Here is a 22,117-nt window from a genome sequence, read left to right as displayed (position 1 = left end):
CGCCGACATCAGCCAACCAGGAGCGCCACTTGGGGTTTCCCTCTTCACCGGCGTCCATGGCACCTGAGATACTGTCACCACAGCGCCTGATTTCCAGCTCTCGTTACGAAAGTCTCTGGCAGCCCAGGGTTTTCCCTATGAACCAGTCGACATCAACTGATATTCTTGAGGAAAGTGGTATTGCTGCCAATATAACACCTGGCAAATTAACCTTGTTAGTTGGCTTCAAGACATGGACTACATCAGACAACGAATTAAAAGCGTTGTCTGATATTGCCCATGTCATGAGGACAACTGACAGTCGCCTGTATGACATGCCCTTCAACCCCACGACACCTTTGGGATCTTCCGCCTTCAGTCCACCTTCCCCGAGATTCCGAGCCGAAGAAAGTAGAAAGACAAATCTTTGCACTTCAAATCTTCGCTTCTTGGAACTGACCAACCTCCACCACATGCACGAAACATCTTCCCTGGGGAAGAGCCTCTCCGAGTTTCTCCAATCTCACAATCAACCCACCAGTGATGCATATTCAGCAGGCGTCAAAGTCAATAGAATGAACAGCAACACTGGCACTGCGACTGCACCGCCTTTGTTCAGAATCCGCCACCGGGCACGCATACGCGCACAGTGGCATACATCAATCTGGTGAAAAATTTCTCTATTTCGGAGAGCGAATTCCCACAACTCAGTCTAAAACGATACTCTCCCGCGCGCTAAGGTTCGAATACGTCGATTGACCTCTACCGGACCAACATAACAGACACTATGGCACAACAAAATCATCATGGCTGTGTAGTATCAGCTCCCCATCAGAAGAAACCAACAACGTCCCCATACTCATCAACCTTTTCTAATGCCTCACCAGAACTAGCATCCCTGGAATCTACCCCGAGAAGGGTAGAACTTGACTGGGAGATCCTCAACAACCCTTCCTACCTCGACGATTACGATTTTGATGGCGACTTCACTCTCTTCCCTGTGGATACCCCCATGGACACATATGACGGTATGGACTTCTTCCCGCAGCTAGACAATATTCCAAATACTACGGAGTTATCATTCTCAGACTCCCGTCATCAATGTGGGTTTTGCTCAACGGGCTTCGAGAAGAGACACGAACTCAATCGCCATCTGCTCAAACACACAAAACCCTATGCCTGTACTGTTCCAGGTTGTGACGCCTCATTTGCAGAGAAGCGTGGGTGCGACCGCCACATGAAATCTCGCCATAGCGCGAAGGACTCTATTAAATGTCGCTTCTGCAAATACTCATCAACCCGAGCAGATGCTGTCCAAAGGCATTTGAGGACTCAACACGGCGTCCTGGTAAGGTTCAACCTGGGAAAATCCCCAGCTACAACGTGACCACGAGATCCACCTGACGGAATGTCGGCTGGAGAAGCAGGACGGACAAGTGAATGGATACATGCTAGAAATGAATGGTGATCTCAGTTGCAGAACGTGTTGGAGACTGGTAAATCTCTTGTGCAAAGGCGTTTGGGAGAGAGCCACAGTGTACTCTACAGTTTTTATATCTAGCTGAAGCAATGGCATTATTTCCTTAGTTACACTTTGATTATTTACGCTTGATCGAGTAGTTTCCACCGCGCTGTCAAGCATTGAGTGTGTTAATCACATCCATGAACAAAGTAGTCAAGAAAAGACCTCGCCGGATCAAGGATGCCGACGGGCGTGGGCCACGAACTTCTCGACAAAGACTCATACATTTCCTAGTTAATTAAGCCCGAAGTATACCCAACACATAGATTGACCCGCTCAATTCGATCACTAGATAACAGAGAAACGATTCTTGCTCATGTTTCACGGAGGTCGAACCAGTCGTTTCTGGACGTGTACATTGCTACACCATTCTCGCTGTCCTTGATTAGAGCTTCGAGGTTAGCTCCAGCAATCTTGCATGTCCTATCTTCTTGCCTCACCCCGACATCCCATTGGAACATTCGAGCGCAGTTGTGTTCCAAAATATCTTGAGGATCTCTGATTTCCATTCTAGAACCTTGTGATAGATATCCTACAATTCGGAAGGCCTCCTACATATTACTTGACTATCTAGAGGGTAAAGCGGAAGAAGCTGGCGTTATCACCTAGATCCCGCTCCGCCGCTTTCATTTCTTGGGTATAGGCTTCCGGCTTGGGGTGGTCTCGATCTCGCCTACGGTTGATCGCTCCAAGAACGATGTATTGGATGATCGTGAGACTGACGGTCATGGAGATGAATCTGTAGAAACGAGGGCGCGTGGTTAGCTTGAGGTGTGGTTTGAAAATTCTGCCCGGTAAATGAATGCTTACCCGATGAGCACGCCGTGGCCGACGAGGTAGCGGGGCTTGTCTTGGTTGCGATAGCTGGTTTCGGTTAGCAAGGTTGCCTTTTCGTAGCCTGGACGCCGTTGAAGGGTTCGTAGCAAAATTGGCGTACATGAATGAAGCAACGATACCACCGCAGTTGCCGGTGCCGACTTGCATGGCAATGCCGACGCCTCTCTTAACGCTGCCGCCGATATTGTTGCCATTCCACATGACCAGGATCGGGATCGTTGGAAATCTAAGACCATGTCAGCGATGGTTTTGTTCACTGGGAAGAACGACAGTCTTACACTCCTGATGCTGCCAAGAAGGTACCGATATACTGAGCCGCGGGGACGCGAGTGGCTATCAGCAGGACGTAGCCAACGAGCGCTATGCTGCCGTGAAAGAGGAGGAAGCTGGGTTTGTTAGTGACCAGTCCGCGTACAGGGAAAGGAATCGCTATTGTGGAAGCAATGCATACGAAGCTCGTTTGTTATACTTGTCGCTCAAGTATCCTGCAGTGACTGTGGCAATGCAACCAAAGACGTAGGGAGGCTGATGATCAGTGTGCATTAGTTAAGCCTACAGATCCATTGGCGGGTAGACTGACCACTGTGAGAAGCTGAGATCTGGCAGCAGAGTAACCCATTGCCGCGATAATGGATGGCAGGAAGAGAGAAAATGAGTACACTGGGGTGACCATTCCAAGGTACGTGCTGTGGATTTCCTGTATCAGCTTCCTCATCGCTGGGCGTGGAAAGGGACCACCTACATGCATTGTAGCCATATTTTCCAGTCTTTGAACGCATCCCACATAAACTTGCCGTCGTAGTGGTCTGCAAGCCCGTCGGTGTCATGTGCCAGCCGATACTCGACTTCGTCTTTCTCCTCAGTCGTCAGGAACCTAGCTGTTCGGGGGCTGTCGTAGATGAACCAGAATGCAGAGAAAGCCACGGCGACGGTAATGATTCCCTCCAATATGAAAATCCAGGCCCAGCCTGGCTTTCCGGCTGTGCCGTCCATTTCATTGATTCCACGCGCCAGGAGACCTCCGAATGCGCCAGCAACCGTGGCTGCGGAGAAGAACACAGCAGCTCGGAAGGCGCACTCGCGGCGGCGGTACCACAGGGTGATGTAAAAGCTGACGCCCTGATCCCAGTCATTTAGCATGCCTGTACGGAGAGAATTTGGAATAAGAGTGATGACGAACCGGGAAAAGCCCAGCTTCAGCGAGCCCTAAAAATATACGAGCAATAACAAGACCATGGAAATTTGTGACCTGAGACTATTTTAGCAGCAATACACCATTCTTTAGGACGTTTCTCCTACCAGTCCCATCAGTGTCATAACTATTCCCCAGGCTGAAAGTTAAAGTCAGGGGTGTTCATCACCATGTTTCACAGTCCTTCAGGTTCTCTTACCAATCATCATGATGGGGAACCACATGGATGCTCGCCATCTCTTCAAAATCCTGGAATTTGTTATTACATGGACGCCAAAAGACAACCAGTTGACCATACATATTGGATGGTACCTCGAAGAGGATGTAGGTAACAACTACCAATAGTAAGCAGGGGGAGTTGAAAGTTTCGCAATAATAACTCACAGAAGACGGCTGTGTGAAAACGGTCAGCTACAACGCCCTTCAAACTATACGACTCGCAACTTACATAGAGCTGTGTTGTATTGATTGCCCTTGAGACCCAGCGACTTTTCTAACCCGAATAGCTTTGCATTGCCAATGTTTGTACGGCTGTAATCGAAAATGACGTGATCAGCATCTGCAAGGCAGTCAATAAACTACGATGAGGCCAACTCACTCCAGGAATGACAAAAGATATAAAAGAGATAAGTATGGGATCATGTGGATGTCGATCTTGCGAAGGAGCGCTTTGGTCTGTCCCTCAGTAAAACGCTGAGCAGGCTCGTCGAGTCCATGTCCAATGGGTACATCTGTTCCAAGGGTTTCCTCCTTACTAGCCACTAGTTTAATATCACCACCCTGCTCGAGTTGTTCAGAAGCCATTTCGATATTGGTAGATTCAAGTCAAGAGAAGAGGTGGAGCATGGTTTGGTGGATGAGGCCATCTTAGGATGTCCAGGTAACCTAATATACAATATGAGACTGCGTGCTTCAGCGTTTCGGATCCGAAGAGCCCTGTCTCGCACGCGTCAAGGCTGTTTCCAAGACTGCAGTAGTCATCTATTGCCTGATCAAGTTGAGGAAGCACCCCGAAATTGAATTGCCGAGAAGGTGAGTGGGACAGGACATACACGTTGGCATGCATGTCGGGATAGCAACTTCTAGGTTCGGGAGCAGTAATTCGGCATCGCTGTCCTTCTGGACAGACCAAAAAGCTCGTAACGAAGGCTGGGGCATGGCAATATCCTGTATCTTGGATGAGATGGCTAGCGAGAATACTAGTTTCAGCTCATTCGTGAACAGACGGATGAGCCGACAAGCAGCAGGGAGTTCCGTCTGAATTCTCGTGGATGTCGTCTCTACTGTAACCCTGGGCGTCGGGGAACGAGCTTATGAGACAGGAAGCTCACAGCCACATCCTTAGCAAGCGACCTCAACGACGTATGGGAGGACACCAAGAGTGAGCGGATGTTCCGGGATAACTCAGACATCCTGTCTAGCACTGGAGAACATATGCATGCATGTTTGTTGCCTGAGATGTAGCCTGCTCAAGAAGGCCTGAAGCAGGGCGAACGATTCTTGGACACTAACGACCCAAGGGATCGCTGTATGTGAGAAAAGTGGATTTTCCTAGCTTAGTTGGACCATGGGGTGTGATTGACAAGAAAGTCCGGGGAATTTAGCAGAGGCTGACCATTCCCAAAAGTGCATCGGGGCCTTCGGAAGTGTTCTAGAACCATGATCGGAATCATGCAACCAACTTGCATAAATCAGCCTTTTGGCCTTTGACAACCATGCCCTTTGCAGTGAGATTGATTAGTCCGGGAGATACCAAGCCCGGCCGAGTTGGACGCAAACGTCGTTTTGCCCAGGACTCAAGTACCGAGTCCTTCTACTTCTTTGTCCTACTCCGTACAGTATGTCGAATACCAGAATATCTCATGATCTGTGACGCCTCCCAATGCGTGTTGTCGGGTCTGAGAGGCTCACGCTGAATATGAGGCTAAATACCTAGGTATGTTAAAGTGGAGTTTGAACAGTCACGTGCGGTAAGTAGTCTTGTAATCGAAGGGCAAGAGCTAACACGGTGGCAGTTGGGCAAGAGCGAAAGGGGCAAGAGCAAATGCCGACTCCCTTAGGCTCTTCCGTATGTACGTATCGAAGCCCCGACAAATGCCAAGGCGCGATGCAGCCCTCGCGAGCTCGACTACCTTCATCTGGTAGTTTGCCCAGGTAGATACCATTTCACGAATTTTCCCTTAGTCTTGACGCGAGGACTGAAGGAAGACCAATCTCTGGCGGTAGATGGGTGGGTCAATTCTGGGAATGACCTCTTCGGTGCCTTTCTTAATTGATCTGCTTAGCCCCGATAACACTCAGTACAAGGATTTATCGATATGAGGCCAGGTTTCGAGAATTTCAAGGAGCCGCCCACTCGTGCTATGCGGTGCTTTCAACCGTCAGTCAGCTCAGTGTCACGGCAGAAGCATCAAGCCGCGTCCAATTCACGGCGATTCTCAAGGTGGAAATTGTGATACAGACATGGAAATGTTTCTTTGACCCAAATCTGGGTTATTCTCACGATGAATATATTCGTCGTGGACAAGGCTCCAACTTGGAAGCGCCGTCGTTATGGAAGCACAATTTGACAAGGCTGAGTCATTGAGATTTGGTCCTGACGAGATACTATGCAGCAGATGATGAGACAATCTATGCCCCAAATGCCCGGCCGCGAGACCCAGTTCTTCGAGCGTGTGAGATAGATCCATTTCTGCGCTTCCCCCTAAAACGCCAAGTCTCCATGGCCAGACATGGTGGTGAAGAGATATCAGGTTATGTATTCACTGACGTGGTTGTTTTCGTGCCAGCCTTGAAAGGGCCCACATTCACACAGAATCTCACTCTACCTGCAAACTCCTGGTCTGAGACTTCTCCCTTCATTTCCTTTCATACGCTCCTCATTGGAGGTCCCTCTCGCCAAGATATCTTCCGACATTGAGAAGCGGATACTAGAAATCACAGAGAACCAGTTGGTTCCAACCACCACCTTTGTCAACTGCGAACAATCTGTAACACGGGATGGTTGCAAACGCGGTGTGAAGCCTCCCCAAGAAATGACCTTCATTGGCGATCCAGCAGTACTCAAAGGCACTTATTCGAGATATCCCATTACCTTGAGAGAAGCCAAAGACCAAGCAAAGAGATATTCAGCCAAAATTTTCAACGGGTGGGCAAAATGGAACAGAATCCTTCAAGGTCACGAAGCCCTGCTACGCAAGAGATGGACGAGGAAAACTATAGAGCAAAGAAAGATGATCTTGCTGATCTTGCCACCTGCAGTCCTGGACTTTTAAGCCACAACATAAAGGTTGCCGACCTTGATAAACACGTCATGGTCATTGTTTGCGAGAGTTTGGAAGAAGATTTCGGTAGGATCATGACCTGGACCGGAGGCTACGAGGGTTTGTCCTCGAATTCTTGGTTGATTGCTAGTACCGTCCAGCGCGACCTCAACCTCATATCTCCAGTTGTCTGCCCTATTTGCAGAAGCCCCATATAAAGGCCCCGCTCAACTGGATACGCACCGGATACTTGAACTTCTCCAGGCAAAGACAGCTGCAGCTGAGCATCATCTGTGGAAGATGAGAGAGGATCCTGGCTATTTTCAAGTAATACTAATGGAAGATGGGGATCATCTTATGGAGCGCGTGCCAGATGACCATGGAAAGCTCTACAAACACCACGACAATGAGATCTTTTGGAATGATGTCGTCACTCATGCTTTAGATTTTGGCTATATGGACTTCTTTATTTGGGACGCGTTGACTAGGCTTGCGAGAAAGCTTGATGCTAAGACTCGACCCATCCTTCATACACTTGACCATCAAAAGCCGCTTCCAGAAGATATTGAGGAAATTGTTCTAGATCTCATATCTACTGGTAACGAACATCATAGGAGGCATTTGGACGACCTGCACCATGGGCTGGCGACGTCTCCTTACGCACCTGGGATGAAATTTGTCCCCAACACCAAACATTCCGCAATGGGACAACTTTTCCACGAAATGAAGACTGCAGGCCCCGCCCCAGGTGATGAGTGGATGATATTGTCCGCCAGACTGACAAGGTTGGGCACAGACGTCTGTAACATCCACTGAATTCACAACATTGTGGACGAGATACAGCGTCTGATTCATGACAGCCCTCAACAGAAGAAGAGGCTCACTTCTCACCTGTCCCGTATGTTCTCGAGCTTGGCTTTGCTCAGCGTCATCATCAGGCAACTAATGAACTTTTTCCCCTGGGCGTCAAGCTTTGAACGTAAAATGATTGGTCTTGATCCGGTCATCGACCCCTTCGCGCAGGATCTGATCCATGTGCGGCATACCTCGGACAGAGATCATGATTTGCCCGGTAGTGCAGAAACGTCTCGACTCAAGCTACCTATCTCTACTTCTCTCTACTATCCAGCTCACAAAGGATACAATGAGGAGAACATCAGATCCCTTCGGCAAGCTGAAACCAATCTCGATGCTTTCTGGAAGAGCATTGATGACGTATTCTTTAGAGAATGTGGCGAATCACTTCTTCAGATGCTCTGCAAATACAGCACCAGTCCACGAGATTTACACAGAACTCCTGAGTGGGTCCCACCTGTACAACAATGGAGGGAGCAGCCCCGGTCGACCTTGGCAGTTGCACGCTCTTTGAAGATACTTGACTTGTCACCTAAGAAACCAGCACGATTTCGTGGCCAGGAGCCAAGGTTAAAACCGGAGGGCATCCAGACTGTCCAGAGCATACCGCGAGAACCACCCCCAAGCCGGGTGACGCTCATGATTCCAAGCATATCGAGCAGTCGCAGTCGTTGTGCTTTCCAAAGGTGTCTAGCCGAGCCATGAAAGTGTTTTGCACTATGTTTTCTATCCCAGGTGGCAAGAGACGGCAGGGTGAAATTCCATGGAATGATTTCCTTCACAGCATGACGAGCAACCCCAAAGTAGAGTTAGGGTGGAGTTTTTCAGGTCACCGTCTTTGCTCATGTGGAGCATCAGTGGGTAAGGCGCGTTTTCATCTCATGCAAAGATGATTGAACACCTCTTCCTGCCGCCTCCCCTCCCTCTTTCAACTTCTGTAACTTTATTCCCTGATCGTAGTCCGTCTCACTCTAGGTGTTCATCCATTGCCAATTAAATAGAGGAAAACACCCTTTCCCACCACCCAAATCGCAAGTCTCTTGCATCGCTTGATTCTCTTCTGTGTGTCCATGTATTTGAAATCGTGTCCTACTAATGGGTAGCCTCGCTCGTACCCAAAACAGCAAAAGATGAGCGATTCAAATTTCCCAACTCTTCGCGTGGAGGTGCTCTCCAGCATAATCGAAACCCTCATGGTGTCTTCCTTGCATAGCGAGCAAAGGCTCTACTTTTGCTCTAAGCAGTCCTCGATCCGTATGGGGCAGGCTAGCAAAGCACAGAATATCAAATTTCAGGCCATTAGTCACATAGTCGGGCAAGGAATAAGCTCCCACAAAATGTTGATTAAATTTCTATGACCCCCTTGTTTCTCCAGATTAAATGAATTGGTAATGGTGCGGAACCCAAATGCAGCTTGAAATGCAAAACACGAAACATAACTAAGTCTACCATTAACATTATAAGGACCCCGTCGTCACAGAGCAAAACATGCTGTGGAGCCATGAACCTCTCAGCTGCCCACTGACCGCTTTTCCTTCAATCCCATGCTTTTCACCTTCGAGCTTACAAAACCTCGATCAAAGCAGGTCCGAAGACAGTAGCATTGGAGACGGCGACGACATCAGCGAAGCTGCTTCCCTGGGCGAGTACGGCGATGGTGAGACCGAAAAGCAGGTTCTCCTGGAAGGGGAAGTTTGCGGTGAAGTGGACTCGGCCGTCGCGGTGTCCAGCCATAGTGATAGCTTGAGTGATGGGCACGTTCTGCTGATTGATGTACACCAGGCTCAGCTCCTCAGGCTTGGAAGAATACGGGCTCCAGTCACCTTCTGCAATGGAGAACTCGATGGTGGTGTCCTTGGCGGTGATCTGGTTCTCGGGAGTCTCAAGAGTCAGGACGCTGAATGGCTTGCCGAAGTTGATGGTGTTGATGTTGGGGCAAGATCCGGGGACAATGAAGTTTTGATTCAGGGCGTTGAAGGCGAACTCTCGTGTCCCGGCGGTCAGGAACGGGTTGGCGGAGGGAATCTTGCCGAGGATGTTGCGATAGAAGCCGTTTTGCTCGCCTTCCTGTCCGATGACAGAGCCAACGCCACGGATCAAGCCGTTGTCGCCGTTCTGGCCAAAGTGGGTCTGCACGTCTGGCAAAGTACCAAGGACGACGTCAGTGAATTTTTGAGCAAGCTTGATGGCAGAGATAAAATCGGCGACTGGTGCGACGTATGTGCAGGGCAGGATCGGCGTGTCGAATGCTTGCAGAGCACCATTGGCGTTGAGAGTGTGTAGCTCCTCCTGGGCTTGAACGGCCGTGATGGCATTAATGATGGTCTGACGTTCCTCTTCCTTCTCGAATTGGTAGCCTGGAACATTGTTTGTTATGTTGGCAAGGAGCTCAGTAAAGAAGGCAACCTCCCACAATTCATTGAATGCAATCAAACGCAAAGAGAGCAAGTCGTCCTCAGCGGGTTTAGGTGGTGCCGCTCCGTTCGGAAGAGTTCCGTGGGCTTGAACTTGGATGTCTTGAAGCTGCGGAGAGCCTTTGGCAATGTTGGGAAAGCCGTTGGACAACGGGAACTTGAAAGGATTGTTCCCTGAGTCCGAGGATGAGGGAGGAGCTGCGCCGTGGCTAGAGCTGGTTTGGTAAGGAGCTGAGGATGCGTAGGTGGCTGAGTACCCGTTGGAGCCACTAGGAGCACTGGTAGTGTACGATTGAGACGCTTGCCATGAACTGACATGCTCACTTCGATCTCCGTATGAGATCATTCCACGCTTCTCCACGGGGACGGCAGAGACGAGGGAGACTAGGGCCAATGAGCCGAGCACGGATGCGAGTTTATTATGCATGATGTCGATAGTGAGAGTTCGTGTAGTAGTGAATGTGTCTTCAACCGAAAGGAAATGAATTAGGAAAAATAGAAAAGAGCTGATATTAATCTGAATACTGTGAAAGAGAGTGTTGTTGAGTTCTGTAAATTGAGATATAACCATTGCATTGATGGTCGTCACGCCCATCTATATAGGAACACCGTGAGGGCCTCGCTTGCGAATTGTTAAGCAAAAGCTTGAATTGGATGCTTACTCGTACACTTCAAAGCTTCCTGGCGCAGTGAGAGAGTTCGGCTGACAGTTGCCGCTAGTTGACCAGTTGAGGTAACTCAGAGTCCCGGACATGCAGACATCCGCTCTATCCTGGTGCTGATGCTGCGGAATGGGCATTTTTGGCATCAGGCACAGCCAGCAATTGATTGGAACGTATTACATGGGGGGTGGCCGGAGAAATAGACTACCTGGCAAGATCACGGAGATTTCTGGTTGTCCTCTGCATAGCCGTGTTTTGTCAGAGTGAGATAGCGTGGCGAAAGCCCGGCCTACAGGTTCTGGCAGCCGCGTTAGGACATGCTATGGCCCCACAATCGCGAGACTTCGGACCCGGGCTGTTCAGGTAGTCAGCATTGCCTGAAGCTGGGACTAATCACAATGCTAGTGCTGATAGGATATTGAGTCTTCCGGGTCGTGTGGGTCCCCTGGTTGGAAGAAGCTCCGCAGCTGACAGCCAAGCCCTGCGCTAGAAATAGCTTAGCAAGGCTTAAACCAGACAAGACCCTCCTCGTGTAAAGCTTGACCAGGCTCATCCTTGTACCGGGCCCTGACGCTACTGGCCTCAAATTTATTCTCGGACTGCTCGTAAACTATGATAATTGCGTAATTATCGAGCGGTGAAGGGTTTTCGGTCAGTGCTGTCTTTGCAGGTGAAATCAATTCAAGCTCAGGCCAGAGACCGCTGGGCTATCGGACATTGATGCCCACGGCGTAGGGCATTTTCCGCCATTTCAGCCGTCATCTGCACACAGAGACCATTTCTGCGGAGTAGCACAGCCCAAATCGGCCGTTCAATCGAGATGCTGGCCACACTCACCGTAGCTCCAAGCAGAATCGCCGGTCATGCTTGATGCCCTTGCCGTCTATCCAAGGACACAAGTGGAGGTACCTCGTAATCGTACATTTGCATCTCGTGAGTAACGCCGAAGATCGCCTAACAAGTGGGTTCGTTTCATTTAGGATTCCCCGCTCAACATTTGTTAATCCAGGCCAGAGCCTGGTACATAACTGGCTAAATCCTCGGGAAATGCTGATAGCATCTATGCACATCGGGAGATATTAGATACCATTCTTCCGCATACTGTGCCATGACTCTTTGGGGATGGAGAATTGTTCAAGCGCAGTTGGATGCCTGATTGTATCTAGGGGTCACACTGCGTGATGTGTGCTGCCGATCTCAGGCCTCAACCTGCCTCCAACCTCGTTGCACGAAGATATCATTTAAATCAATCATGGGAGGCCGAAATAGTCCTTGGAAGGGTCATCATTAATATCCTCACCTATGGACATGCGCTAAGTACCAGATTCTATATGTAAACCAAGAAAGCATGATTGGTGCGGGTTCCGTCCACCGCAATTCGACAAGCACCTCCGTGGGAGGAACGAACAACACCGTATAACTCTATGTAATCGATCAATTGTCGATGTCTAGACGAACTATTCTTAGCATCGGAAGTGACATGACAAGGGCTGCTTGCTAACTGAGCTGACAACCCGACCGATCCGCCATTGCGCTTGTCCGCTGCTTGTGTCCAGGCTTGCGGCTTTCAAGGCATAAGGAGCAAGGCCGTCGAGCATTCATGATAATCGAACAGTAAGCAACCGCAGATACTTCTTGCCCCGCCACATCAGACTCCAACCACCGAAAACAGACGTTATTCCCGTGAAAATGATGAGCCCACGGTAAGCGGTTGAATACCCTGAGTTGCCCAACACGCTTGCAGTCCCAGCCTTCAGTAGCTGCACGCCAGCAATACCACCTCCCACGTAGCCGATGCCCCTCGCACCATTGAAGAGTCCAAGTACAACGCCAGTGTCGATTGCCTCATTTCTGTCCGCCGCCTCGCGCTCCAGTTGCTTGATAATCCCACCCCATGTGGCGCTGTATCCACTGGAGAAGAACCCAAATGTGATGGAAAAGAGCGTCAGCGTGACCATGCTTAGACGAGATCCAACACCCCACAGCAAGAATGCTGAAAGCGCTGAACAGAAGCCCGATATCCATGTGACAGCAGGTGCCGAGAACGGCAACCGTTTATTGTCACTCAAGTACCCGAAGAAAGTGCTGGAGATGATTCCAGGAGCGTTGAAAAGTGTCAAGAGTAGTGTAGCGGAAGTTTGGGATAGCAAACCAGCTTCCTGACCATAGGAATTGAGATAGGTTTGTGGAATACCGTAGCCAGAGCTCTGTACCAACGTGGCGATGCTGTAGATGTAAAAAGTCTCATGGTTGAGAAACTTCCATGGCGTTTGACGAGATCGAATGTTCTCCCTTGAAGCGGCGGAAACATGGTTGGGGATCAGGAAAATCGAAGCGGTGCTGCTTACTGTGATTATGGCGGCCCATATCAGCATTGTGGTGCGGAAGCCATGGTGGTTCAGCAAAAATTGGAGGAAGAATGGGCAAGCAGCGCCCACGATGTTTTTGCATGAGAAGACAACGCCGTATGCAACTGAACGATTGCTATTGGTATAGCTTTCCCCTAGTGATAGTGTGGTCGGGCTGTAGATCAAAGAACTGCCCAGAGCGGCCAGCACGCCCTGTGTGAGAATGACCTGCCAGACATGCGTGCTGAATGCCGCTAGGACAAAGCTGACACAGCTGACGACTACTCCGCAAAGAGCCACTGTTCTCCGAAAGCGAGCCCATTGTTGGCTGAAGAGGGCAAAGAAGAAGGGCATAGTCAAATAAACCACGCCGTTGGACGTTGTTCCAATCACACCGGTCGCGGATTGGGCACCTCGCAAGAACCGCTCGCTTGTGTAATATTCTTGGAAAACACCATAGCTCATGGCAAAACCTACACCTGCTGAGTGTCATTGTAACAACAGGAGGAAAACGAGCCTACCCCAGATTGGAAGTTGGAGGAGCGATGAAGCCAGCAGGACATGGGACTTTTTCTTTGTCAGCTCCTGTTGGCCTCCATTAAGAGATAGGTCTTCGTTGAAAGAGCTCAACTCAAGCTCCTCATCATTTCTAGATGCTGCCATATCTGCGGATGCAGATGTGGACTGGTTTTGAGAAGATGTTGACTGCTCGTGTGGCATATTGCTTCTTCGGGGCTAGCCAGCCAACTTCGCTGTGGGGAGGATGTAGCTTATATATGTGTGAGGGTAATTGGCTGCTCTTATCCAATCTGAATTGAGCGCCCTACGATTTGGCGATCGTAGCTGATCGTTTCCGTTTTTGCGTTATCCCCTCAACGGCATCGGTTGTGACGGCTACCTCCTTTCCAATAGAGTTTCGGCTTCGTTTGGTCACGGACCTAATCCTGCAAGAGTAGCCATTTATTGCTTGTCTTCGTTATCTATTCACCGCCGTGCGAATCACGGTATGGTATTGGACAGCGTCTGAGGGCTCTTCGAGCTGGATGACCTTTTACTTCACATTTCTAGAAAGACAACCCACAAAGTCACTGTCGAGGATACAGCCGAGGAATTATGGGCAACCAGATAATGACACAAACAATGTGACTTCGTGGTTTTCCGTCAACTAACACTCTAAAGGATCTGGACACCACCGCTTTGGGTAGTCATAAAACTCATCAACGGGGGTATCATGACAATATAAAGCAGGAACGGCAGTTCGAATATCGACATTCTATCGTTGTCCAACCGTTGTCGTAAGCAAGTCCACCTTGTTCTGATGAACGAACCATGATGCCGGGTCTTCAAAGGGACAGCTATCAACGCACAGTCATCAACCAACCCCACTGCGGATCAGAGGGACTCTTGTGTCCCAAGCGAGTAGTCATGCTTTCTTTTAGGAACCTTGCTTGGGCCATGATTTGATCCATATCGAAGTTTTTCAATATACCGAAAGGACCACCATAACGCTCAATAATCAGTTCAAAGCGATTCTCATTGGTAAAGCGTTGGAGCGCATTCAGCAAGAACTCGGTCTCTTTATGCGTCCAGGTGTACTGGCTGGGTGGTGGAATGTCCTCAGTAGGTTGTCTTCCAATCCTTGCTCGCGATGTTTGAGACAACCTGTGGACCGAGTTTGGAGGATCTCCCGATTGGATACCATCGAGGTCATCAATATCAATAACCTGCTCAGCTACCAAATGGGTTTCGGGCCAACGCCTTCTCCTTCCAGGCCATCCATGATCTTGGTGCCAAAATCGCCTGTGCGCCGCATTGATTTTCGCATTCCTCCTCTGTATTCCCCTGTCCAATTTCTCGAGATCTGCTACCTGCTTTAGGTGTAGACGCTCTGAGTACACCCTACCAGCCTCCCTGAGAAGGACCTCTTCGTATTTCGACACGATACTTTTAGCATTGATGGCGATGCTGTGAATAGCAATGGATTTGATTCCGCTTTCCAACTCGGGCTCAGGTTCCCACTCTCTCGCTGTCGTAACCAGACTTTCTGCAAGCCTCAGGAAGAAGACAATTTCTTTGTGGGCATGGACGGTCAGGTCATTATCAATGAATCGAGTTTTCAACACGCTTTTGGCGAGTTTGACCATGTTGGGAACCAGATGCTGATAAACGTCAAGCACCATCTTCTTTCTCTCGGAGCGTTTAAGAGGGTTTGGACCTTGATCTTTCAACTTATGCTCCTCGATGCCAGCGCAGCGATCTTGTAGACGTTTCATGTCTTCTCTGATACTCCCATGTTGAATTTGGTTTGACGAGGAATTCTGCCCCCGCAGCATCACATAAGTTTTCTGAAGACGAAAAATTTCTCGCTGCACGCCTTTCCCCCTGATTGATTCTGGCTGACTTGAAGATCTCACTTCTGTAAGGCGCGCAACACCAACTAGAAGTTCTGCCCACGGCTCTTTCAATTCGCTGAATTCGACAGCTTCTTCTATGCCCCGAAGTGCAATCTTCTTAGCTTGTCGTCTTTCTTCCTCAACCTCGGCCAGTACAAGCTTCTTGGCTCGCTGTTCAGCCTCAGTATTGGGGCGTGGAGGTGATGATGGAGTCGGTACTGTGAACCCAGTGTGCTCTTCGTCCTGCAGCCCTTCATGTTCGTCCTCATTTGTTGCCTCGACGGTCTCCCCCTCGCCGGCTTCATTGCCTGCCGGTGCCTCTATTTGAGTAGGCACCAGCTTTGGAATAATGTTACTCTCCTCTTCTGGATGAGCAACCGAGTTGTCGTTGACTGACTCGGATGTGTTAGGCTGTGCAGAAGTAGGAACATGCCGGCTCTTCCTCGAAGCAGATTTGCGATCAGCTTTGAGTGGGGAGAACTCGGACTGAGATCGAGCTGGCGGAGGATCCGGTTTCAGACCAAGGCCTGGTGTAGGTGGCTCATTTTCCTCTCTCTGAGCTTCCTCAAAAGGATCTCCGTTCAATGTAGAGAGCCTCGCAAACCTTCGACTGTCCACCACTGTCGTATTGGTTGTGTTCTTAACTCTCGCTAATTTCCGCTTAGGTCGTCCAACCTTTTGCAGAGATTTTGTAATTTTGGAGAGGTCTTTAGTTTTCTCAGGCTTGGCGGGTGAATCATCTAGGTTTACTCGTGCAGAGCTCCGTGTTTGTATAATCCCCCTCCCTTTGAACGGAGACTTTTGCAGAGGTTTGGGCTTTGCGAGTGGAACCAACTTCTTCACTGGCTCCATTCTCGTCTCTTTTCCGGTGCCATCGACATCGTCAGCGGGTATGTCCCACTCAGTACGCCTGGTGGCCGGTGTGCGTGCAGGAAGCGAGGTGCGTGCCTTCAGTCGACCTGAAGTCTTCCTGGGGGAAGGTCTGCCCGGGGTACTCTGAGCGCTTGCCGGGTGAAGAATCTCAACTGCAAGCATCTTGTTCGGGGGTCCTTTTGAGCCATCCATGATGCTAGATCGCCGAGGACGCTTTCGAGACGGAGTCTCTGGGGCAACGCTTGCCAATTCGTTCATAATCTCAGTGACATCTTGTCCTGATGACTCAGGATGACCGTCAGGCGCTCGTGCCAGCGATTTTCTCGTAGAGACAGGCATGGTGTAGAATTCGGGCCACCAGAGAAGGGAAACTCTTGCACTATTCCTGGCGCATGTTGTACTCGCAGTATGTAAATGACGTTGTGTTTACTCCAATACTAAATGAACTTGAGCGAGCGCGTCATGTATTGGAGATGTACTCCTCCGTAAATGAGACAGCGGATTTTAGATACTCAAAGCGAATTTTTCACGTGATTAATCCATATGGCTCGGTGGCCACGGAGGCAGTCACATCCATCATCCATCATTCTTCCCAATTATACGCTCTCATCAAGGAGCGAAACTCGCAAAGTGTTTTTTTCTCATTTGACCTCAAAGGGGTTTGTGCGTTTTTCCGCCCTCATGGCTGATACTACGGCACTCGCAAGGCTGGGCGACCTCGAAGATCATAGTTTCGAAAAGCCAACGAAACGCATTCATGATGGACCAGATGTCTCATTCTTCTTGACTTCCCTGGCATACAGGGATATAATAATCTTCGTACTACAGCTGAATCATTCTGTACTACCTCGGAAGCGAGACCACGACGGCTCAATCAAAATCACCACTTGGCCCTTGGAATCACCAGACGTCACATTCTCATTTGCAGTACAGTCTATACGGGCTCTTTTGACAAAACTCATAGACCTTGTCGACGAAATCCCTCCGGACACGGGACCTCGTAGGTTCGGGAACATCAGCTTTCGAAAATGGTATCAATCGGTTGAGAATCAACTTAATGATATACTGAGCGAGTATCTGCCCGAGGAACTCGAACCGGCGTATGAAGAACTAGGTGCCTACCTTCTAGGCAGCTTCGGCAGCTCACAGCGGTTAGACTACGGGACTGGGCATGAGTTGAGTTTCATCGCATTTCTTGCTTGTCTGTGGAAGGTCAACTTTTTCTCACAAGCAGACCCTGGGGTGGAAGAGAGGGGTATCGTCCTGGGTGTCTTTGAACTATATCTGTCTCTCATTCGGAAAATCATCAAGTTATATACCTTGGAACCCGCAGGGTCGCATGGCGTCTGGGGTCTTGACGATAACTCCTTTCTTCCATATGTGTTCGGATCTGCTCAACTAGCCCCAGCTATCACAGAGACCGACAAAACACCTACGGAAGGATCCCTTCCGGACGCGCCGGAAGCATCTTCGGTGGCAAAGGCGAATCTCGTGGCAAAGGAGAAAGACAAGAACATGTACTTCTCAGCGATCGCATTCATTTACGAAGTCAAAAGGGGTCCATTCTGGGAACACAGCCCAATGCTCTTCGACATCTCAGGAATCAAAGACGGGTGGGGCAAGATCAACAAGGGCATGCTCAAGATGTACAACGCGGAAGTTCTGTCGAAATTTCCCGTAGTCCAACATTTCCCCTTCGGTTCGCTTTTTAGATGGGAGAAGGACCCAGAAGCCAAACCTCCACCCCCATCAACACATGCTTCAAGCCAGCCGCTGCGAAATCCCACCGACACTCATGCACCGAGCATCGGAAGACCAGCAGCGATTGCGCCATCGAGTGTGGGTGTTGGTGCTACGACAGCAGCTCCGTGGGCCAAGACGACCTCGAAGCCACCAGTTGGGTTTGTCAACGGAGCTACACAAGCACCCTGGGCGAGCCGAACTCCAGCACCACCACCCTCAGCTCTTCCACGAGGCGGACAATTTGCCGCTCAAAGACGTCCTATGCCACCCCTCAACGAGGACACATGGAGACCCGGGAGTCTGGGCAAGCAAGCAAGGGAATAAGTACGTGGAACAGAACACAGCTTGTTTTCTAAGAGAATCGGGTACAACTCAGGACGACTATGCTCCGGACTAACATAAACATTTTTGGACCAGAAGTCTGGGGGTATCATCATGAAGAATCCGAATCGTAACCAACCAACGCCGCACTTTCCACTTTTGCAAGCTTGTCCCGTTCTGATACCTGTCCCTGTTCGTGCTCCGCTGTAGGATCTCGTTTCCGCTTCGCCCTCGGCTGCCAGGGGTCAGTATCACGTAAGAAGGGGTCTGTAGCTATGCGCGTATTTGTCTTCAGCTCGTTCTGCAGTACAAGCTTTTTCGAAGCGGCAGTTGCAATAGCAGCAGAAGCAGAAGAAGATGTAGTGGTAGTGCTGGTCGACCCGACCTTGAACCTTGAAGGTAACTTCTCCTGCAGAGCCTGGAAGAGGGGTTTCGAGGAAGAGGATGAGGTAGAACCCTCAGTCCGCAGGCCAAAATCGATATACTTGACACGATCGCTGTCGTCAGGGCGCTCGGGGAGCAGGAGCAGATCCTCTCCGATACCGAACTTCTCCTTGAGCGCGTCGCCAGACATCTCATCAGCTTGGCGCTTCCTCCTCCCGACTCTGAAATCCGCACGGAGCTTCTTGCTCATCTCATAAGGATCAGCCCAGTCACGTTCACTGGCCTTGAGGAGACCATCCAACCGGGCCTTGTGCGCGTCAAACACAGACCGATCCTCTACTTTCTTCTCCAACGCACCAAAGCCACCGTCCCTCTCCAACCGATCTTTATCTGTGTCTGACACCCCGATCCTCACCTCGCCGTCGAGCAGTTTATCCACACCGGTGTCCCGCCTCCGTCCGCCTTCGACGACCAGGTACTCTGCGTTCTTGGGGTCAGTGTGTACCTCCAACCAGCCGCCGCACACGGTGTGTTTGAAGCGGAAGCTCCAGATGGGCGTGCTGAAGTAGTTGCCGACTTTTTTCTTCTCCGCGTTGAACCGAACGCCTTGCCCAATGATCTGCTCCGGCGAGCAGTGCGTGCACCAGATCGCGAAGGGGCATTCGAACCGCACCGTCAGGACTCCCTCGCTCTGCAGCTTGCGAGCCCGGGCGCCCAGCGCGTGGCCCTTGCCAGATGCTGTGTTGAAGGAGACCGTGCCTTCAAGTTCCGGTGGAACATATCGTCCCATGTTGAAGCCCTGCATCGTGGCGATCGGTTGATTTTATGTTTAGGGTTCTGAGATTTCGAGGTTCGCTCAAGCTGATTTGATCATGAGAGTTGGAACACGAATCGTAGTCCGGTCTACCGGTCTATCGGTCAATCTGGATCGTGAGGCTGCCGCGGGAAAGCACCAGTGACTTCCATGTCGACAGCGTGGAACTCAAAGTGATTCTTGAGCGACTGTTGCGGTTGTTCTGTTCTGCCAGTGCTGCGAAACTATTGCAGTTGACTTGTCAAGACCGGGGTGCAGGGAGGCAGAGGGGCAAATTGGGACGCCAGCCACGTGATATCTCGGGATACCTGCCCTAATCTTTCTATCCTCACATTAGCCTCATCCGCCGTTCCTCATCCTTCACTTTCCATCGATCAAGCTTAACTCATAAAGCTTGAGGAACTCAGGTATCTTACGAGTAGATGGTGTCACACCATAGCCATCGCCAGTGGGAAGGTTCAAACTATGCACACTAAAGCCGTGAAGACCAGGACAAATCTCCGCGGTCCGCGATTACTTGCTTTTGACTACCATGACTGAAATGACGAGAACCACGATTCCTTTCAATTTCCTCACAAGCTGTCCCCTCTCCTTCCTCTTCGTGAAATATGTAGTAAGCCTACAGCTTATATCCCGTTCTCTCGACCGCCTTCTTATACGAAGGCTCGTCCCTAATCCGATCCAACCAGTGCTGGATCCGTGGCCAGCGCCCATCTCTCTCGGTGCCCAGTTTCCTAGCGAAGATGAATTCGATGCTGAATCCCATGATGATATCGGCGGCGGTCAGATGGCCTCCGACGAGGAAGTCTCTGCAGTCGGCGCCATTCGACGCGCCACTATCGGAGGAAGCTGCCAGCTCGTGTTCCAGCCAGGCGAAGTCGTTATGCACGTTGGATGAGAGACCCTTCTCCATCTCAGGGAGGCAGTCTGCTGCCCGTTCTGGGAGGCGCCAGCGTGCGTAGAGGATCTGTTGTTTTGTTCCACGTTCAGCTAGAAGTATTGAAATGGAAAGAAGGGTTGCTTGTGTGTATGTGCAGGACCGCACTTCGTGGCATGGAACATAGTGCGGGTATGCGCAGGAGTGGCAGATGTAAGCAATCACGACATGGGGCATGGCCCATTCAACATAGACCAAGTACTCCTGTACTACTAACAGCAGCAGCATTACCACCTCCACCACCACCACCACTCCTCCTCCAGGAACAATGCGCTTTAAGGGGGTGGACATAGGGGATTTCTTGATATATCCCTATATAGAGTGCTGACCGCAAGAGCATGCAGCATGAACGTCGCCTCGGCCGCAGCCATGAACTCCCTCACTTTCGCTCGCGCCTTTGTCTCTCTCGGCAGTAGCCTCGCCTCACCATCACACGTCTCGCAGAGATACCTGGATTCGTTAGTAGGGACTTACCCCAATCGCAAAGTCAGTAGGTCACGTGCTCAGCAACAGCCGCACTCTCCTGCACGACGACATCCCCATCCTTGATGACCGGGCTCTTGCCCAGGCAGTGGGGATCTTGTCTTTGAATTCCGGAGGCGCGAGGCCATTCGTCGCACGAGGCGATGCGACGAGCGTGTACGGCAGAGACAGCTCTTCGAGCAGCCATGCAATGCGGATGGCGCGGCTAGCCCCCAAGAAGTACAGTGTGATGTCCGGGGTGGGAGTTGTCATGGTTGCTCTGGGATTGAGTGCCTCCGAGAGAGAAGCAGAGAGACAGAGAGGGATGGAGGGATGGAGAGGTCTGCGTGATATAGTAGAAGAGAAATGAAAGACTACTACTGAATATCGACTCTCTAGTTTGGTACTAGTGACTGATGACGAGGGACAAAGGCCATGTCTTGAGCAGGTGGGTATCAAGCAGAAACAAGTCATGCATGTCTTCGTCTACATATCGCTGATCGGATCTCTTACTGGGCAGCAACTGGATGGAGATCGATCTGCGATTGTATGCATAGCTTAAAGGGTATTTCCCCCGAGATTCCCCATATCTCGGGCGAAGGGTGCTCCTCCACCACCACCACCACCACCACCTCCTCATTATACATAGCGAAAAAAGGTCCTGGTACCTGAGTAGCGTATTGAAATGACGTTTTGGGCTGCCTTGTGCGGAAAGCTTGATGTCTACAGTCCTGTTCACAACTCGACCTGGATCTGCGAACCCTGATTCGATACCTCAAACACTGATGTACTACTTAGTCTCAGAAATGGAATAGAATTGGATGCGTGGAGGACAGTACGAGTAATCATCACTCGTCGCAGCGAAGGCCCCTCCCAAGGAAAAGAGGAATGGTACAGAATCACAAACATCCAATTTTCACAATTCATTTAATTGACTGGCTGGCTAGATGACTGACTGACCAGGTTGTGAACTAGCTGCCTACCTTAGGTAATTAGAAGTGAGTTCCAGAGACAAAGGCATATATTTTGACCATTTGGTAATGCGCCACCCGTATTTCAATCATCTCAGAGCTATAAGCAAAGTGTAATGCGCACATCAAAAACATTCACCCTTTCAA

General features: G+C 50.3%; 9 protein-coding genes across 9 annotated transcripts; 3 read left to right on the top strand and 6 right to left on the bottom strand.

The window, feature by feature from the left end:
* Nucleotides 1–766: 766 nt before the first annotated feature.
* Nucleotides 767–1,366, top strand: A1O9_01272 (uncharacterized protein; the record flags this gene model as incomplete). Its single annotated transcript, XM_013410431.1, has 1 exon — nucleotides 767–1,366. The coding sequence occupies one exon, from the start codon at nucleotides 767–769 to the stop codon at nucleotides 1,364–1,366; it is 600 nt and encodes a 199-aa protein (XP_013265885.1).
* A 705-nt stretch (nucleotides 1,367–2,071) lies between these two features.
* A1O9_01271 (uncharacterized protein) lies at nucleotides 2,072–4,334 on the bottom strand (the record flags this gene model as incomplete). Its single annotated transcript, XM_013410430.1, has 13 exons — nucleotides 2,072–2,240; nucleotides 2,312–2,365; nucleotides 2,439–2,564; nucleotides 2,617–2,724; nucleotides 2,790–2,863; nucleotides 2,919–3,024; nucleotides 3,081–3,457; nucleotides 3,519–3,587; nucleotides 3,638–3,669; nucleotides 3,730–3,779; nucleotides 3,829–3,865; nucleotides 3,979–4,061; nucleotides 4,129–4,334. 13 exons carry the CDS (start codon nucleotides 4,332–4,334, stop codon nucleotides 2,072–2,074), a joined length of 1,491 nt encoding a protein of 496 aa, XP_013265884.1.
* A 2,398-nt stretch (nucleotides 4,335–6,732) lies between these two features.
* On the top strand, nucleotides 6,733–7,609 carry A1O9_01270 (uncharacterized protein; the record flags this gene model as incomplete). The annotated part of the gene is made up of 2 exons (XM_013410429.1): nucleotides 6,733–6,913; nucleotides 6,999–7,609. The coding sequence occupies 2 exons, from the start codon at nucleotides 6,733–6,735 to the stop codon at nucleotides 7,607–7,609; spliced, it is 792 nt and encodes a 263-aa protein (XP_013265883.1).
* A 1,602-nt stretch (nucleotides 7,610–9,211) lies between these two features.
* Nucleotides 9,212–10,489, bottom strand: A1O9_01269 (uncharacterized protein; the record flags this gene model as incomplete). The annotated part of the gene is made up of 1 exon (XM_013410428.1): nucleotides 9,212–10,489. The coding sequence occupies one exon, from the start codon at nucleotides 10,487–10,489 to the stop codon at nucleotides 9,212–9,214; it is 1,278 nt and encodes a 425-aa protein (XP_013265882.1).
* A 1,833-nt stretch (nucleotides 10,490–12,322) lies between these two features.
* A1O9_01268 (uncharacterized protein) lies at nucleotides 12,323–13,735 on the bottom strand (the record flags this gene model as incomplete). Its single annotated transcript, XM_013410427.1, has 2 exons — nucleotides 12,323–13,545; nucleotides 13,594–13,735. The coding sequence occupies 2 exons, from the start codon at nucleotides 13,733–13,735 to the stop codon at nucleotides 12,323–12,325; spliced, it is 1,365 nt and encodes a 454-aa protein (XP_013265881.1).
* Nucleotides 13,736–14,436: 701 nt separating this feature from the next.
* On the bottom strand, nucleotides 14,437–16,677 carry A1O9_01267 (uncharacterized protein; the record flags this gene model as incomplete). Its single annotated transcript, XM_013410426.1, has 2 exons — nucleotides 14,437–16,005; nucleotides 16,111–16,677. Coding segments are annotated over 2 exons (2,136 nt in total), but the record flags the coding sequence as incomplete, so codon positions are not given.
* Nucleotides 16,678–17,019: 342 nt separating this feature from the next.
* Nucleotides 17,020–18,405, top strand: A1O9_01266 (uncharacterized protein; the record flags this gene model as incomplete). Its single annotated transcript, XM_013410425.1, has 1 exon — nucleotides 17,020–18,405. The coding sequence occupies one exon, from the start codon at nucleotides 17,020–17,022 to the stop codon at nucleotides 18,403–18,405; it is 1,386 nt and encodes a 461-aa protein (XP_013265879.1).
* A 109-nt stretch (nucleotides 18,406–18,514) lies between these two features.
* On the bottom strand, nucleotides 18,515–19,591 carry A1O9_01265 (uncharacterized protein; the record flags this gene model as incomplete). The annotated part of the gene is made up of 1 exon (XM_013410424.1): nucleotides 18,515–19,591. One exon carries the CDS (start codon nucleotides 19,589–19,591, stop codon nucleotides 18,515–18,517), a length of 1,077 nt encoding a protein of 358 aa, XP_013265878.1.
* Nucleotides 19,592–20,219: 628 nt separating this feature from the next.
* A1O9_01264 (uncharacterized protein) lies at nucleotides 20,220–21,260 on the bottom strand (the record flags this gene model as incomplete). The annotated part of the gene is made up of 4 exons (XM_013410423.1): nucleotides 21,057–21,260; nucleotides 20,867–21,006; nucleotides 20,438–20,567; nucleotides 20,220–20,407 (listed from the first exon to the last, which is right to left on the bottom strand). The coding sequence occupies exons 1-4, from the start codon at nucleotides 21,205–21,207 to the stop codon at nucleotides 20,220–20,222; spliced, it is 609 nt and encodes a 202-aa protein (XP_013265877.1). The 5' UTR covers nucleotides 21,208–21,260.
* Nucleotides 21,261–22,117: the final 857 nt, after the last annotated feature.

Source organism: Exophiala aquamarina (assembly GCF_000709125.1).
Source record: "Exophiala aquamarina CBS 119918 chromosome Unknown aczIA-supercont1.1, whole genome shotgun sequence".
Classification (NCBI taxonomy): Eukaryota; Fungi; Ascomycota; class Eurotiomycetes; order Chaetothyriales; family Herpotrichiellaceae; genus Exophiala; species Exophiala aquamarina.
This window is presented reverse-complemented; position numbering and strand designations above follow the sequence as displayed.